Here is an 18,370-nt window from a genome sequence, read left to right as displayed (position 1 = left end):
TGCGAACCAGGTCTAAGCGCCCAACATCAGTGCCTGACCTCACTAATGCTCGTGGCTGAATGGAAACAAGTCCCCACAGCAATGTTCCCACTTCTAGTGGAAAGCCTTTCCAGAAGAGTGGAGACTGTTATAGCAGCGAAGGGGGGACCAACTCCATATTAATGGCCATGATTTTAGAGTGAGATGTTTGACGAGCAGGTATGTCCACATACTTTTGGTCATGTAATGTACGTACACACCCCAGGCTGGGAGGTTTCACAACCGACCAGCGAGGACAGGACAGGGACTTTAATAGGCGGGATAGCAGCTCTAGGGGAACCCTAAGGGGGCAAGAAGCCGGCCAACAGGGTCTGTGTGTGTGTTTACAAGGTCAGAGGAGCAGGATAAGTGGTGCGGTTGGTTGTGTGTGTGATATGTATGTGACTTAAGGGTGCTAAAGAGCTCCTAAAGAGTGGTTTTGCAAGGGCACAGCACTCAGCTAATCAGTGTTTACTGGAAGCGCTCCGATTACACTCCTGGTTGTGTGTGTGCACTTGTGCATGTGTTAGCTCTGCTAGGGCAAGATCAGACTTGAGCTCTGAAAGCAGCCTTTTGAAGTTTTGTGCCTGTGGCCAGCTAAAATGGAACAGCTGCATTTTTTTGTGTGTGACAGAAGAGAAATGGGGAAGAGAAGCCGAGACGATCCCTGGAAACTCTCCCCCCTCCATTCCTCCACCAGTGCCCCTCCCACCACCATTCCAAGAAACGTGGCTGTTCCGGCAGAAGAGTGATTAATAAACAAGGAGGAACAAAATGTAACCAGAGGCAGACATATACTACACCCTTCCCCCCAACTGCCAGCAGTTCCTACAGTGGAAACACAAGCTTAGTGATGAATTCTGTCCTAGAGTGAACATAAGGAAGGGCTTCATAATCTCTTACACTAGAAACTAGGCACCCTTCATTACAGCTCTTACCTACAATTAGACTCACCACAAAAAGACCAGACGATGTAACATGCACATACCACTTTATAATTTAGACATTTTGTTTATTGATTAACAAATTGATATGGTCATGAACTGTCAGATATCAGAAATAATGATGTCCTTTTCCCCACCACTCCAACCCTCTTGCTCTCCAACCCTCTTGCTCTCCAACCCTCTTGCTCTCCAACCCTCTTGCTCTGAGAGGACGAACCTTATCATCAAAGCAAAGATGAGACGGCAGCCTTTCCCTCTCAGTGCCAGGATAAGAGCTTTGATTATGAACAAACAGAAACAGCCCCCTACCCAAACATCAAACATCATGGCCAAGGTCGTTCTTCTCTAAAATCACCAACCAATTGGACCCCCAGCTCCACTAATCTCCACTCACAGAGAGAGCGAGAGGAGAGGGAGAGAGAATAACCCGAGCAGACTGGAATGTATTTTTCTTAATAAATGTGAAGCAAGGCAAGTGTGACTGGTAAAGCACTATTTGTTCCCGCAGCGATGCGGTTGGTGCTGCAGCTAAGATGATGTTCTTCTGTGAGGCAGAGATAAGGCCTGAATTCCAACTGCACTGATGGTAATCTGGCCAACAACAGCCACAGACTCCCTGGCTCCTAATCCTCACAGGACAAAACATGGAGATGGCAGAGTGAGCGAGCGATGGGAAACATGGAGAAATCTGTGAATGAGTGAGTGGTGTGTGTCCGTGCATGCACATCTCATGCGTGTGTGTGTGAGAGAGTGAGTGGTAGCAGACAGTGTATGGCTTTTGTGAGAGAAAAGGATTTCAAAGTGAAAATCCAGGACAAGTTGTGCGTTAATTTATGAAACGGCAGAGCTGCGTGCTGGTTGGCTTGTTCCCAGTTTGTGGGTCAGTCCTCATGTCATCACACAAAGCCAGTCCTTCACAGATTCCTCTTACACTTCATGTTCTCCTGTTTTAGTGCTTAACCCAGCATTCTCATCATCCTGACCCACACAGAGAGGAAAACCACATTCAAGCCCATATATACAGTATCTGTAGGCCTCCTTTCCACAATCCTTCAATCACATGATACAACCCCCTGGATGTGACCACAGAGAGAGAGAGAGAAACACACACACACAAAAAAAGAAATTCCCAACATAATTAAAATAATGACAGTAGCTTTACATAGCAGGGTTGTGATAAGACATGAGGCTGGTCATTGTTCAGCAACTGTAGAAGGCATGGCTCTTCTCGGTTCAGTTCTAGAAGGTATGTCTATCTTTTCAGGAAGTCGTAACATACAATAGTGATTCTCTCTGGCCCATTTCAGCTCCCGGATGAAGTTGCCCGTTTTACACTCATCTTAGGTCAGTTTGACATTTTATCCACTAATAGTAAAGGTTTTTATTTGGTGGTGTGGGTAAGCTGATCCTAGGTTTGTATTCCCCCCCACCCGAGGGGGAATAAGCAGACTTCCTGAAATCCTAACAACCACTTCTTCTTCTTCCTCCTCCTCCTCCCCAGAGGAAAAAGCAGACTTCCTGAAACCCTAACCACCACTTCTTTTTTTTCCTCCTCCTCCTCCTCCCGAGAGGGAATAAGCAGACTTCCTGAAACCCTAACCACCAATTATTTTTCTTCTTCCTCCTCCTCCTCCTCCCCAGAGGGAATAAGCAGATTTCCTGAAACCCTAACCACCACTTCCTTCTTCCTCCTCCTCCCCAGAGGAAATAAGCAGACTTCCTGAAACCCTAACCACCACTTCTTCTTCTTCCTCCTCCTCCCCAGAGGGAATAAGCAGATTTCCTGAAACCCTAACCACTACTTCTTCTTCCTCCTCCTCCCCAGAGGGAATAAGCAGATTTCCTGAAACCCTAACCACTACTTCTTCTTCCTCCTCCTCCTCCTCCCCAGAGGGAATAAGCAGACTTCCTGAAACCCTAACCACCACTTCCATCTTCCTCCTCCTCCCCAGAGGGAATAAGCAGACTTCCTGAAACCCTAACCACCACTTCCTTCGTCCTCCTCCTCCCCAGAGGGAATACGCAGATTTCCTGAAACCCTAACCACCACCACTTCTTCTTCTTCCTCCTCCTCCTCCTACTCTTCCCCAGAGGGAATATGCAGATTTCCTGAAACCCTAACCACCACTTCTTCTTCCTCCTCCTCCTCCCCAGAGGGAATAAGCAGACTTCCTGAAACCCTAACCATCACCACTTCTTCTTCTTCCTCCTCCTCCAAAGAAGCTGACGAGGCAGCCAGGGAATCCCCCTCTACTCAGCCAGCCGAGGAAGTGGAGAGTCACACAGACATCCAGTATGTCTGAAGACAACAAACTCTCATTGTGATGTTTTGTTTGGATGTTTTTCAACCCAACATTTGCTGTAGCTAGTGTTTTTAGCAGACTTCCTTCTTTCCTCTCCACTGCTGTGTGGTTTATTAAAAAGTCAATCAACTGTACAGCCTTTCTCCAATCATGACTCTTAAATCCTATGGCATTAGGTCCGGAGCCAAGTAGTTCTGTAAAGTTCCAATATGCCAGCCCGTGTGGACTCAATTTGATGACATCACTGTCCACAGTGCCGGATGCCAACACAGCTGGTTGAAACACTCGCAACAGCAGTAGCTTGTGTGGAAACAACTCCCCCTCCCCCAACCCTAACCTTTCAATTCCAGGTAGGGGATGTAAAACACACCTTAAAATCGGTGTCTGTCTGGGCCCGGGGTCAGCAACTGTTGTGTAGGAGTGACGGCAGGAGGAGGAAGCCCCACCTATCTCCAGGGGCCTGTGTGGGTCACGTGGTCCCTGTATGGAACCCAGTACCTACTGCTGTCACCAGAGCCTGACGGATGGCCTGGGGCCACGGAGCGGTCTGGCAGATTTTATCCCAGGCAGTCTGTTACCCACATCACCTAACATGCTGTACAGAGATACCCACAGAGGCCTTTACGTCCTGCCCAGCCACAGGAAAGAGGGGAAGCTGGCCTCTGGAACTGTCCAATGCTTGCACACTTTTCAATAATAAAAGGATGCCATAGCAGGCTATCATATTTGAATGATTAAAAAATTATCCAGTTGGCTATGAGGCCTGCTGTGATGGCTGTGTCTGTTCTGGGTTGGCAGGGAGAGAACGAGACTCTCTCAGGCTGTGGAGGGGTAGTAGGGCACAACGATCCTCTTACTCCAACAGCAGCACCACCATAAAATGCAGGTACAACGTTAAGATAAGAGAAATGTAACGTAGAAATGTCTGTTCTACACACCAGAGAATAATGTATGGTGTAAACAGCATATTTATTTCTCTCTTACACGGAACACCTCTCTTCTTCCACGCAACAATGAGCTCACAGTCAACTTAGTCAGCTTTAATAAGAAATCTGAATAAGGTAGTCACCCGACAGGGAAGAGGGTTAGCCCAATAGGAGGGCAGCAGTCAGGGGCCCCAGTGATCTCTCTGCCAATAGGAAGTACAGAAGGGCTGGGTGGAGAGCAGCTGACACACACTGTGAGCAGGTCAATAGTATAATGTGGCTTCCTCTCCTGCTTTCTTTCTTTATCGAAATCTGCACTGTGAAAGAACTAGACAGGTGATAACACTTTTTAATGGGGGATATTCATATCACTTTCATCCATTTTTCTTTCTTTCTTTCTTCAGAACAGTGCAGATGACAGAAAGGAGTATTGAGATGCACCCATTGTCTCTGAAAAACAAAGAGGGTGGGATTCTGAAGCTTACCGTAAACCAGCACCACGTGTGACTCAGGAATCAGAACAAATAAAATAACAAACAACACACACCTAACAGGAAACAAAACCGGTCAAGTTGATATTGTGTGCGTGCAGTGGTGTGTGTGTGTGTGTTTTGGGGTAGGGGGCAGATGTGAGCCTGCATTCTCATGGTTTAAGGGAAATGGATTCATCAGGGTGCTGACGTCAGATAACTCAGTTCCCAGGAACTGCCTGGTTATTGTGCAGCATAAGATTGCATCACACTCCACAACACTTACAATGTCAATATCCATATTATGGACACACTAAATAGGCAAAAATAAATTAAATCCAAAAATCTTTTCAGTTTTGACCAGGGTTAGGACCAGTTCAAGGGAACAAGTAAAAGAAAACAGAAAAACAAACGCACATTTTCAAGGAACAGAACCAGAACCGAGAATGAAAGTGATCTTCAATTTTCTGGAAGAGAACCATTATTTTAAAAGCATGGGAACCAGTTAATAACGTTGTTTTACATTCCGGGCATTTTCTTCCAGTCCCACAAAAAAACGGAACAATGCACATATGCAAAGCCCTCACTGTCACTCAAACTACTTCCAGTGGCTGCCTACCTACCAGCTGAACATCTTTGCCACTGTGTGTGTGTAGGCTACCTGCCCCTCCCCTTGAAGCATGCATTGTCTATTGTAGCTACTGACATTACATCCATGATTCAGAAATGAATTAGAGAACAATGGATTAACTTTTTCAATGCTGGTTATGTATTCTATAGTTATCACGTTTGACATTGGATTTATTAAGTCCAAAAGGTAAGACATGTTTTTTATTTTAATTCTGGTGCCGCCCTGCACACACAAGCTTGTTTGCTAGCTAGCTTGTTGCTAGCTCTGGTTTAGCTCTGGAAAACTCTAGGCAGCATTATGTGTAATGTAATGGAACTGAGAGTCATGGTCAAGGGCTAGCTCTTGTTCAACGTTAGTTATGCCAACTCTGAATTTCAAAGACATTCAAAGTTCCTCCATAGAAGCTGCTCCTCTGTAGGTATAATTTTGTGAGCCTAATTCAGATAATGCATGTCATAACAAAAATACCCAGTGCTTCATGCCCAGCGCTCTCCTCACCTGCAAAATTTCAGTCGCATGTTGCACCCTACTTGTCTGTCCAATGCATGTATATAGCTTGCCCGCTCCATAGCAAGCTGCTCTATCCATTGGTGAAGTAATTTAATGTTGAGCTAAATGTAAAAATAAAATTAATTCAGGAGGTTTAAAAAGGAACAGAAAGGAATGATAAACAGTTGTTTGGTTCAAACCGGTTCAGAACTTTATTTTGCTGGTTGGAACAATGGAATGGAATGCAAAATAATGTGTGGTTCTGTTCAGAATGAAACAATTGGAAAATAATTTTGCTTCCAACCCCTGGTTTTAACCAAATTACAATGACATATCACTTTTAATGCCAGTTTCTCTTTTGATTTGGAATGGAATTGGCTTAAGAAAAAAAGCCCCCTCTAAAATCCCACCCCACACACTGGCACTCCAACACCAGAAGCCCATGAACTCAGTTAACCTTCCTCTCTCCCAGTTCCAGTAAAAAATGCCTTGCTGCCACTCCGGGCCTAAAATAGTGCTGACTCCCTTGTATCTGCAGTGGACATGACAAGACGGAGAGAGAGAGGCACACACACACGCACACCACCTCTGGACTGGGAAAGTATTACAGTGGACTCTACATTCACTTGTTGGAAGAAATGCCGTCTGTCTGCGTACATTGGACGTCAATGAAAGAGCATGACACAGACCACTGCATGACGCACGGATTCAACTGTAAAAATGGGCATTGTGATGAAAGCACTGAATTTGTTGATAATATCAACCTTGCAGCAAAATCATGTGATTAGCTGAATGAACATGAATCGTATACATTCCAGATTCATTTAGAACAAAAAACATTCAGAGAATGTATGACTGTGTTCTGTCCTCTATACTTGGAATAGAGAGATGAGGAGAGATAAGGAGAGAGCATGGCACTTCTGCTGTATGTATGGTGGTCATGCGCAGCTATCAGGTTCTAGGACTTACTGGAAGGCTGTGGTCCAGACAGCGTTTATCGTGATTGGCAGACACCAACAGGGACGAGCAGCATAGGAAGCCCAATGTGAAACAGAACAAACTCCAAAACCACCAATATGCTTGATATAATATTCATTCAATAATCATCTATTTATTTATAATAGCATATTGAATATAACGCAGTCCAATGTCTAAGAGTGAAGAAGAGAATGTGCAGCAAATTTTTTGTTGTTGACATGAACATGTAATTAGTAGTTATTGATAGAGCAGTAGCCTAGCCTATTCATGTCTGAACTTAACCCAACTTTAGTTAATTCTACATAGGTCAGAGGAGGCCATAATGCAAGCTAGGCAGAAGAGGTGAGGCCTAGGTGTACTGACAATTTCTATTCTACCAAGGAGGTGTAAGGAGAAGGAAGAACATTAAATAACAACCCATTCCAGAAAGCAAACAAATAAACAACCAAATCAGTCCACCAGATAACACCTAACCTACTTATTCTCCATTACCTACACGACAGTCAGTGTCAAACGAACACATCGGTAAAAAAAAGAAATAAATGAAAACAGCCATCCCGCAAACATCTATACATTATTGTTCACCCCAGACACGGAGCTCCTGTTTTACACACTTCAACATAAAGAACTGATGACCAACCTTACCTTGGGAAGAGGTCGTCCCAACTGTGAATGAAGTTTAGTCCAAAGTGGCAGAATAGAAGACATGAGTCCAAAAGCTTTGGGCGGAAAGACCACACACCTCTAATTCACCTTTCCCTTACAACGACAGATCGTTCCATGTGCTGGAGCTGTGGAAACACCTCACAGCTGTAATGTTTCCCAATAGCAGATGGCCCTACCAGCTCCTCAGAACACCCAACACACACATTTGAACAACGCAGACTACAGGTAAGTTCTGGGCAGAAAACACTGCCCTAAAACACACACATTTCCTGCTACGGCTGGACTGACAGGTATTTGCATAGAGGTTTAGTCATATTGATTGTAGTCTAGTTCCTCAATGCTCTAAGGTGCTGGGGAGAGAGCAAAGGGGAGGGGAGCAGGAGGAGGAGCTTTCAGGAAATGATGCTTTTGTTGGTAAGTGACTAGAGTTACTGGCAGTCAAGCTCATTTTACTGTACATGGTGTAACTCAACCGCATTGGTAGAGTAAACAGTGCAGCGTGCTGGGTCCTCTTTAGCGGCTCCTGAGCCGCTGCTTACGGCTGTGTTTAATGGTGTGGGATTAGTATTTAATGATTATTATATTTAGAGGTTGGTAGACTTATTTTCAGTCTGCCTGACAGATTAGGCTCCATTTCAAGGCTGCTACTGCTGCTTGAAGTGGAAATGATCTGAACATCTAATGGTTGAGTTTTGCTGAGCTGAGAAGTCAAACTAATTAAAGAGCTAATGGAATGGGCAGTCACTGATCAGTGTTGTGCTACAGTAGACGGAGAGGTCATTCCAAGCTGTCAAAGCACCTGTTCCACACTGACTGTCCATGTAGCTTCATGGTTCAGAAATACTGGGGGAAGTTTTGATATCTCATGCGCAAAGACACAGACAACGAGCGAGTCTATCTAATATATAAGTCACCATAACTTACACCATAGGCCTATCTGTGATACAAACTGAAAAATTACAGGATCTATATGCAATCAAAAAAAATTGAATATAGTAAAGAGATTACAATGAATTACACTGATATGATGGAAGGCCCTTCAACAGCTGATGTCTTCTCCACCTCTGAACCCATCCCGAGTCCTGCACAGATGCACTATGGACACCACTATGGGCACTACTTTGCACATTCTTCCACTGCAAATCTACCATTCCAGTGTTTATTTTTATTTTTTTACTTGCTATATTGTATTTACTTTGCCACCATGGCCTTTTTTGCCTTTACCTCCCTTATCTCACCTCATTTGCTCACATTGTATATAGACTCATTTTTCTACTGTATGTTTGTTTTACTCCATGTGTAACTCTGTGTTGTTGTTCGTGTCGAACTGCTTTGCCTTATCTTGGCCAGGTCGCAGTTGTAAATGAGAACTTGTTCTCAACTTGCCTACCTGGTTAAATAAAGGTGAAAAAAATAAATAAACTGACACAAACCATCATAACTAACATCTCTGCTTATGGAAAACAAGGCTGTGATCGGCAAAATACCTGGGGGAAAGGCTACTGATAAATTAGAATGATACGACAGAGATGAAAGAAATTGGCTCGTACTAAACAGAAAGTGCCTTCAGAAAGTACTCACACCACTACTTTTTCCACATTTTGTTCTGTTACAGCCTGAATTTAAAATGGATTCAATTGAGATTTTGCATAACTAGCTTACGCACAATACCCAATAATGTCAAAGTGGAATTTTGCTTTTAGAAATTTAGACAAATTAATAAAACATTTCAAGTTTAAATGTTTTGAGTCAATAAGTATTCAACCTCTTTGTTATGGCAAGCCTAAATAAGTTCAGGAGTACAAATGTGCTTAACAAGTCACATAAGTTACAATGACTCATTCTGTGTTCAATAGTAGTGGTAAACATGATTTTTGAACGACAACCCATCTCTGTACCCCACACGCACAGATAATTGTAAGGTCCCTCAACAGAGTAGCACATTTTAAACACAGACTCAACCAAAAAGACCAGGAAGGTTTTCCAAAGCATCGCAAAAAAGGGCACCTATTGATAGATGTGTACAAATGTTTAAAACAGATGCTGAATATCTCTTTGATCATGGTAGTTAATCATTAGGCTTTGGATGGTGTATAAATACACCCAGTCACTACAAAGATACAGGAGTCCTTCCTAACTCAGTTACCGGAGAAGAAGGGAAATGCTTTGGGATTTCACTAAGAGGCTGATGGTGATTTTATAAAACAGTTACTGAGTTTAATTAATTATTGTGATATGAGAGAACTGAGAATGGATCATCAACATTGTAGTTACTCAACAATACTAACCTAAATGACAGAGTGAATAGGAAGAAGACTGTACAGAATAAAAATATTCAAAAACATACATCCTGTTTGTAACAAGGCACCTGGTTCAGTCTGCTTGTCAACAGACACTGGGAGACGAATTCACCTTTCAGTAGGACAATAACCTAAAACACAAGTGGTCTAGCAATAATCTACAACCAACTAGACAGAGCTCGAAAAATAATAATAAAAAAAAAAGAGGCAAATATTATACAATCCAAGTTCGCAAAACTAATAGACTTACTCCAAAAGACTTTCAGCTGTAATTGCTGCCAAACATGTTTCTAACATGTATTGACTCATGGGGTTGAATACTTATCTAATCAATATATTGGTGTTATATTTTTCCATAATTTGTAATAAATGTTAGAATTTTTCTTCCACTTTGACTGTGTATTTTGAGCAGATCATTGACCAAAAATGACAAATCAATTTTAATTCCACTTTAACACAAAATGTGGAAAAAAGTCCAAGCGTGTGAATACTTTCTGAAGGCACTGTAGCTCCTGATTTCCTTTAAGAAATGATGAATGTGAAACAATCACATATTTCACAATCACATCTTCCTTCCTGGCAGAGGGATGGTGCAGGGCCACTGCCCTCTGCAAACAGGAACAGAGATGGGGCACCGTGTTGCCCCCCTCCACTGGGCTAGTCTGGTCCAAAATGGAGACCAACAGACTGAGTGGCGCCTCTGGGTGGTGTCATGAGGGAGATTGTGGGAATCCTCACGCCTGTAACGGTCACTGAGCTATTGGGACATCGGTAAGGATGAGTCACTGATAGGCTGCCTCTTTCAAGCCGGCAGTGTCATCTCTCCCCTCTGTGTCAAACCCAGGACAATAGAGTAACTGTGGCGGCAGGGGCTGCTGCTGCTGTTGTTGAAAAGAAAGAAGCTATATCTGTTAGGACAGAACCAGTGTTAAACATTAAAAAGCAACATCAAAAGCACAAAATGTTGCTTTCCCACAAATTGCGAGGCTAGCTGTATGCCCACAATTGGAGGACTGGAAGTTGAGGCAGTTTGGATTGGAAAGGCAGTGTAGCTTCAGCAGAGGAGGCATCGATGGTACAGCCAGAGAGAAACAAACACAGTCTGACAAACAAGTCTGACAAACAAGCCACATCTCCTTCTCCGACGGTCAGTTCCTCCACATGACCAGCTCCTCCGTAGATACTGGTTCTCTATTGCCAAACATGTAGCACCCACCTGGGTGATGCCACAGCTGCTGAAAAGCTCATGAAAATCCACCACATCTTGGCAGTGATTAAGAACAGTCCCTGAGCCTCTTTGCCATCTCCAGACACTACATGCAGTACTTGCAATTCGTCCCGACAGATGAAACAAAGTTGGGGCTGCATTATTTGAATCCAAAACAGCCAGCTACCGAGCAATAAGCCAAAAATATTTACTTGTCATCCCAATTATGCAACTCAGCATAAAGACCTCAAGATGTAAGTGATCAACCCCCAGAGCAGTCAGACACCCACACAGCAATAAAAAAAACACAAAAATATACCATATTTACAGAGCTCTCAGCGTAGGTTACCTCACAGCGCCATTGCAACCACTGAACTTAGTTGGCCATCCAACAGGCAATTTGTGACGTGAATTAGAGAAGAAAGAAAACTGTCTTTGCAAAACAAGTACGGTGTAAAACCTGCATTTCAGAACTTATGGATTTTACTATTAAACTAACAGCTCCATTTCTGTAGTGCTTTCTACTGCAACAAAAAACAAGCAGAGACAATAAAACAAGCCGTTTAGCTTGATTCAGTTAGAATAAACACAGAACACGGGGGAAGCTTTCACTTGGTAGTACAGAACCTGAGGGTGTTAAGTCAATGGACATTATCCGGACACTTTCTTTTGCAATCCAGGGCTTCAAAAGAATTGAGCATGGCCTTTAAAGCCTTTCATTTTCTATCTCCTTGGAGAATATGGCGGATTACGGTATGGTTGCCGTCTTGCAAGCACCGACCCGACTTCAGCAATTTTGTCTTTTTTTCCCTATGGTATTTCTCATGTGTTTCTTAGCTATATTATTACTATTATTATTGCATTGTTGGGAAAGAGCACACAAGTAAGCATTACACTATACTGTTTTACACATGCTGTATCCTGTGCAGGTGACAAATGTGGGAAAAAACTAACAGGAGGGGGTGGGGAGGCAGAATGGGCCTGTTCAAACATACAGAGATGTGTGATCTAACAAAGACAGCCTGACACTCCATGGGACAATCAGGAAGTTGGAAAAAGTATGTGCACCGTGTGTGTGTGTGTGAGTATCACAGTGTACTCAGCATTGAATATGTGTGCGGCGGATATATTCCTCACTCTAACTGGGGCTTACTGGTGAGAGTGGTTAGAAAAAGTGCTCTCCTATGATTCTTCTTCCAGTAAGCAGGGCAGCATTTCTCTTATTTTCCCTGAATCATGTTACACAGCACAGCAAATCAGATGATCTGTGTGGAGAGATCAGACAGAGCCCATGACCCAGATCCTCAGTGTGCGCATGCTCCACGCACATTGCCCTGCAAGCCTTCTGTGGCTAAATTTCTAAATGCGGTGACAACATGCTAGCATAACGCCACAGAAACGACTCTCTCTAGCAAGAATGCTAGCCATGGGTTTAGAGTGCATTCGGAAATTATTCAGACCCCTTGACCTTATCACGTTACAGCCTTATTCTAAAAAAAAATTTTGGGTAAATATATTAACAAAAAAATAAATAATATAAAATGAATATTACTTAAGTATTCAAACCCTTTACTCAGTACCTTGTTGAAACACCTTTGGCAGTGATTACAGCCTAGATTCTCCTTGGTTATGATGCTACAATCTTGGCACACATATATTTGGGGAGTTTCTTCCATTCTTCTCTGCAGATCCTCTCAAGCTCTGTCAGGTTGGATGGGGAGCGTTGCTGCACAGCTATCTTCAGGCCTCTCCAGAGGTGTTCGATCGGGTTCAAGTCCAAGCTCTGTCTGGGCCACTCAAGGACATTCAGAGACAAGTCCCGAAGTCACTCCTGCGTTGTCTTGGCTGTGTGCTTAGGGTTATTGTCCCATTGGAAGGTGAACCTTCGCCCCAGTCTGATGTATTGAGCACTCTGGAGCAGGTTTTAAATCAAGGAATCTCCCTGTACTTTGCTCCGTTACGTTTCTCTCAATCCTGACTAGTCTCCTAGTCCCTGCCGCTGATAAATATCCTCACAGCATGATGCTGCCACTACCATGCTTCACCGTATGGATGGTTCCAGGTTTCCTCCAGACTTGACGCTTGGCATTCAGGCCAAAGAGATCAATCTTGGTTTCATCAGACCAGAGAATCTTGTTTCTCATGGTCTGAGAGTCCTTTAGGTGCCTTTTGGCAAACTCCAAACTGGCTGTCATGTGCCTTTTACTGAGGAGTGGCTTCCATCTGGCCACTCTACCACAAAGGCCTGATTGGTGGAGTGCTGCAGAGATGGTTGTCCTTCAGGAAGGTTCTCCCATCTCCACAGAGGAACTCTGTTCTTGGGGACCTTCAATGCAGCAGACATTTTTTCGTACCTTTTTCCAGATCTGTGCCATGACACAATCCTGTCTCGGAGCTCTACGGCCAATTCCTTCGACATCATGCCTTGGTTTTTCTCTGACATGCACAGTCAACTGTGGGACGTTATATAGACAGGTGTTTGCCTTTCCAAATCATGTCCAATCAATTGAATTTACCACAGTTGGACTCCAACCAAGTTGTAGAAACATCTCAAGGATGATCGGGGGCGGCATGTAGCCTTAGTGGTTAGAGCGTTGGGCCAGTAACCGAAAGGTTGCTGGATCGAATACCCGAGCTGAAGAGGTAAAAATCTGTCGCTCTGCCCCTGAACAAGGCAGTTAACCCACTGTTCCCTGGTAGGCCGTCATTGTAAATAAGAATTTGTTCTTAACTGACTTGCCTTGTTAAAAAAAGTAGTTGTTTTTTAAATGTAAAACTTTTTTTTTTTATCAATGGAAACAGGAGCTCAATTTCGAGTCCCATGACAAAGGGTCTGAATACTTATGTCAATAAGGTATTTTTTTTAAACATTATTAATAGATTTGCAAGCATTTTTAAAAACCTATTCTTGTTTTGTCATTATAGGGTACTGTGTGTAGATTGAGGAGTAAAACTTTTTTTTTTTTAAATGCATTTTAGAATAAGGCTGTTAGGTAACAAAATAAGGTAACAAAATGTGGAAAAGGGAAGGGGTCTGAATATTTTCCAAATGCACTGTACATGCATTCTGATTCAAGGTGAACATGCATGTGAGCGAGCATGAATACACAGAGAGAAAGAGCCACAAACTTTCCACCGCTCAATTCACATCCCCACCTACTGAGTGCAGCACCGTTTGACCGGTTTGAAATGTGAAAAGGTCAAGCCATTCCACAACAAGCTCATTCTACTGAGCCTGGGTGCACCTCCCATCCTGAGCACACGGAGGCTCAAGGCACTTCACACACACCGCACGCAAGCATACCCACTCCCATTTCATCTGCCTTGACAAAGCCAATCAATTTCTGCCTGAGTAACAGAAGGGGACTCCTCTGACATTTTAATCTGGCAGCACTCAGGGCAGCAGATGTTAGGAGGACAACTATAACTACACTCAAGAGCACAATTGACATGTGGATAGATAGATATAGATGTATAGCCTTCATGTCGATAGATAGTAGTATAGCTATCATGTAGATAGATAGATAGATAGATAGTAGTATTGCCTTCATGTGGACGGATAGATAGATAGTGGCACAACCTTCATGAGGATAGATAGATATTAGTCCAGCCTTCATGTTGACGGATAGCAGTATAGCCTTAATGTGGATAGATAGATAGTTGTAGAAGAGCATTGATGTGGATAGATAGATAGTAGTAGTATAGCCTTCATGTGGAGAGATAGATAGTTGTAGAAAAGCATTGATGTGGATAGATAGATAGTAGAAGAAAGGCCATCATGTAGATAGACAAAAAGTAGCAGTATAGCCTTCATGTGGAGAGAGAGATAGCAGTACAGCCTTCATGTGGAGAGAGATAGCAGTATAGCCTTCATGTGGAGAGAGAGATAGTAGTATAGCCTTCATGTGGAGATAGAGAGATAGTAGTAAAGCCTTCATGTGGAGAGAAAGATAGTAGAATAGCCTTCATGTGAAGAGAAAGATAGTAGTATAGCCTTCATGTGGAGAGAGCGAGATAGTAGTATAGCCTTCATGTGGAGAGAGAGATAGTAGTAAAGCCTTCATGTGGAGAGAGAGATAGTAGTATAGCCTTCATGTGGAGAGAGAGATAGTAGTAAAGCCTTCATGTGGAGAGAGATAGTAGTAAAGCCTTCATGTGGAGAGAAAGATAGTAGTAGTATAGCCTTCATGTGGATAGATAGATAGTAGTAGTACAGCCTTCATGTGGAGAGAAAGATAGTATAGCCTTCATGTGGAGAGAGAGAGATAGTAGTAAAGCCTACATGTGGAGAGAGAGAGAGATAGTAGTAAAGCCTTCATGTGGAGAGAGAGATAGTAGTAAAGCCTTCATGTGGATAGATAGTTGTAGAAAAGCATTGATGTGGATAGATAGATAGTAGTAGTATAGCCTTCATGTGGAGAGATAGATAGTTGTAGAAAAGCATTGATGTGGATAGATAGATAGTAGAAGAAAGGCCATCATGTAGATAGACAAAAAGTAGCAGTATAGCCTTCATGTGGAGAGAGAGATAGCAGTACAGCCTTCATGTGGAGAGAGATAGCAGTATAGCCTTCATGTGGAGAGAGAGATAGTAGTATATCCTTCATGTGGAGATAGAGAGATAGTAGTAAAGCCTTCATGTGGAGAGAAAGATAGTAGAATAGCCTTCATGTGAAGAGAAAGATAGTAGTATAGCCTTCATGTGGAGAGAGCGAGATAGTAGTATAGCCTTCATGTGGAGAGAGAGAGATAGTAGTAAAGCCTTCATGTGGAGAGAGAGATAGTAGTATAGCCTTCATGTGGAGAGAGAGAGATAGTAGTAAAGCCTTCATGTGGAGAGAGAGATAGTAGTAAAGCCTTCATGTGGAGAGAAAGATAGTAGAATAGCCTTCATGTGAAGAGAAAGATAGTAGAATAGCCTTCATGTGGAGAGAGCGAGATAGTAGTATAGCCTTCATGTGGAGAGAGAGATAGTAGTAAAGCCTTCATGTGGAGAGAGATAGTAGTATAGCCTTCATGTGGAGAGAGAGAGATAGTAGTAAAGCCTTCATGTGGAGAGAGAGATAGTAGTATAGCCTTCATGTGGAGAGAAAGATAGTAGTAGTATAGCCTTCATGTGGATAGATAGATAGTAGTAGTACAGCCTTCATGTGGAGAGAAAGATAGTATAGCCTTCATGTGGAGAGAGAGAGATAGTAGTAAAGCCTACATGTGGAGAGAGAGAGAGATAGTAGTAAAGCCTTCATGTGGAGAGAGAGATAGTAGTAAAGCCTTCATGTGGATAGATAGTTGTAGAAAAGCATTGATGTGGATAGATAGATAGTAGAAGAAATGCCATCATGTAGATAGACAAAAAGTAGCAGTATAGCCTTCATGTGGAGAGAGAGATAGCAGTACAGCCTTCATGTGGAGAGAGATAGCAGTATAGCCTTCATGTGGAGAGAGAGATAGTAGTATAGCCTTCATGTGGAGATAGAGAGATAGTAGTAAAGCCTTCATGTGGAGAGAAAGATAGTAGAATAGCCTTCATGTGGAGAGAAAGATAGTAGTATAGCCTTCATGTGGAGAGAGCGAGATAGTAGTATAGCCTTCATGTGGAGAGAGAGAGATAGTAGTATAGCCTTCATGTGGAGAGAGAGACATAGTAGTAAAGCCTTCATGTGGAGAGAGAGATAGTAGTATAGCCTTCATGTGGAGAGAGAGAGAGATAGTAGTATAGCCTTCATGTGGAGAGAGAGAGAGATAGTAGTAAAGCCTTCATGTGGAGAGAAAGATAGTAGTAGTATAGCCTTCATGTGGATAGATAGATAGTAGTAGTACAGCCTTCATGTGGAGAGAAAGATAGTATAGCCTTCATGTGGAGAGAGAGAGATAGTAGTAAAGCCTTCATGTGGAGAGAAAGATAGTAGTATAGCCTTCATGTGGAGAGAGAGATAGTAGTAAAGCCTTCATGTGGAGAGAGAGATAGTAGTATAGCCTTCATGTGGATAGAGAGATAGTAGTAAAGCCTTCATGTGGAGAGAGAGATAGTAGTAAAGCCTTCATGTGGAGAGAAAGATAGTAGTAGTATAGCCTTCATGTGGATAGATAGATAGTAGTAGTACAGCCTTCATGTGGAGAGAAAGATAGTATAGCCTTCATGTGGAGAGAGAGAGAGATAGTAGTAAAGCCTTCATGTGGAGAGAAAGATAGTAGTATAACCTTCATGTGGAGAGAGAGATAGTAGTAAAGCCTTCATGTGGAGAGAGAGATAGTAGTATAGCCTTCATGTGGAGAGAAAGATAGTAGTAGTATAGCCTTCATGTGGATAGATAGTAGTGTAGCCTTCAAGTGGAGAGATAGATAGTAGTAGTATAGCCTTCATGTGGAGAGAGAGATAGTAGTAGAGTAGCATTCATATGGATAGATAGTAATATAGACTTCATGTGGAGAGAGATAGTAGTATATTCTTCAAGTAGATAAATGAATAGTAGTAGTATAGTCTTCATGTGGATAGATAGATAGTAGTATAGCCTTCATTTGGAGAGATATAGTAATATGGCCTTCATGTGGAGAGATAGATAGTAGTAGTATAGCCTTCATGTGGATAGATAGATAAATAGTAGTATAGCCTTCATGTTGAGAGATAGATAGTGCTAGTTTCGCCTTCATGTTGAGAGATAGTACTAGTATAGCCTTCATGTGGATAGATAGATGGTACTAGTAAAGCCTTCATGTGGATAGATAGATAGTACTAGTATAGCATTCATGTGGATAGGTAGAAGTAGTATAGCCTTTATGTGGATAGGCAGAAGTAGTATAGCCTTCATGTGGATAGGTAGAAGTAGTATAGCCTTTATGTGGATAGGTAGAAGTAGTATAGCCTTCATGTGGATAGGTAGAAGTAGTATAGCCTTTATGTGGATAGGCAGAAGTAGTATAGCCTTCATGTGGATAGGTAGAAGTAGTATAGCCTTTATGTGGATAGGCAGAAGTAGTATAGCCTTCATGTGGATAGGTAGAAGTAGTATAGCCTTTATGTGGATAGGTAGAAGTAGTATAGCCTTCATGTGGATAGGTAGAAGTAGTATAGCCTTTATGTGGATAGGCAGAAGTAGTATAGCCATCATGTGGATAGGTAGAAGTAGTATAGCCTTCATGTGGATAGGTAGAAGTAGTATAGCCTTCATGTGGATAGGTAGAAGTAGTATAGCCTTCATGTGGATAGGTAGAAGTAGTATAGCCTTCATGTGGATAGGTAGAAGTAGTATAGCCTTCATGTGGATAGGTAGAAGTAGTATAGCCTTCATGTCGAGAGATAATAGTATAGCCTTCATGTGGAGATGGATAGTACTAGTATCGCCTTCATGTTGAACAATAGATAGTACTAGTATAGCCTTCATGTGGATAGATAGATAGTAGTATAGCCTTCGTGTGGAGAGAGATAGTAGTATAGCCT

General features: G+C 42.6%; 1 protein-coding gene across 9 annotated transcripts in view; it reads right to left on the bottom strand.

Moving 5' to 3' along the window:
* LOC135524564 (protein strawberry notch homolog 2-like) overlaps nt 1–18,370 on the bottom strand; it is a 107,749-nt gene that overhangs the window by 30,241 nt on the left and 59,138 nt on the right. The window contains exon 1 of one of the 9 annotated variants that reach the window (XM_064952214.1): nt 7,405–7,763. The exons of the other annotated variants lie outside the window; for them this stretch is intronic. Within the exon in view, the coding sequence (XP_064808286.1) occupies nt 7,405–7,467 (63 nt within the window). The 5' untranslated portion in view covers nt 7,468–7,763. Of the gene's footprint in view, nt 1–7,404; nt 7,764–18,370 lie in introns of those variants that run through there. 9 annotated transcript variants of the gene reach the window in all.

Source organism: Oncorhynchus masou, chromosome 31 (assembly GCF_036934945.1).
Source record: "Oncorhynchus masou masou isolate Uvic2021 chromosome 31, UVic_Omas_1.1, whole genome shotgun sequence".
NCBI lineage: Eukaryota > Metazoa > Chordata > Actinopteri > Salmoniformes > Salmonidae > Oncorhynchus > Oncorhynchus masou.
This window is presented reverse-complemented; position numbering and strand designations above follow the sequence as displayed.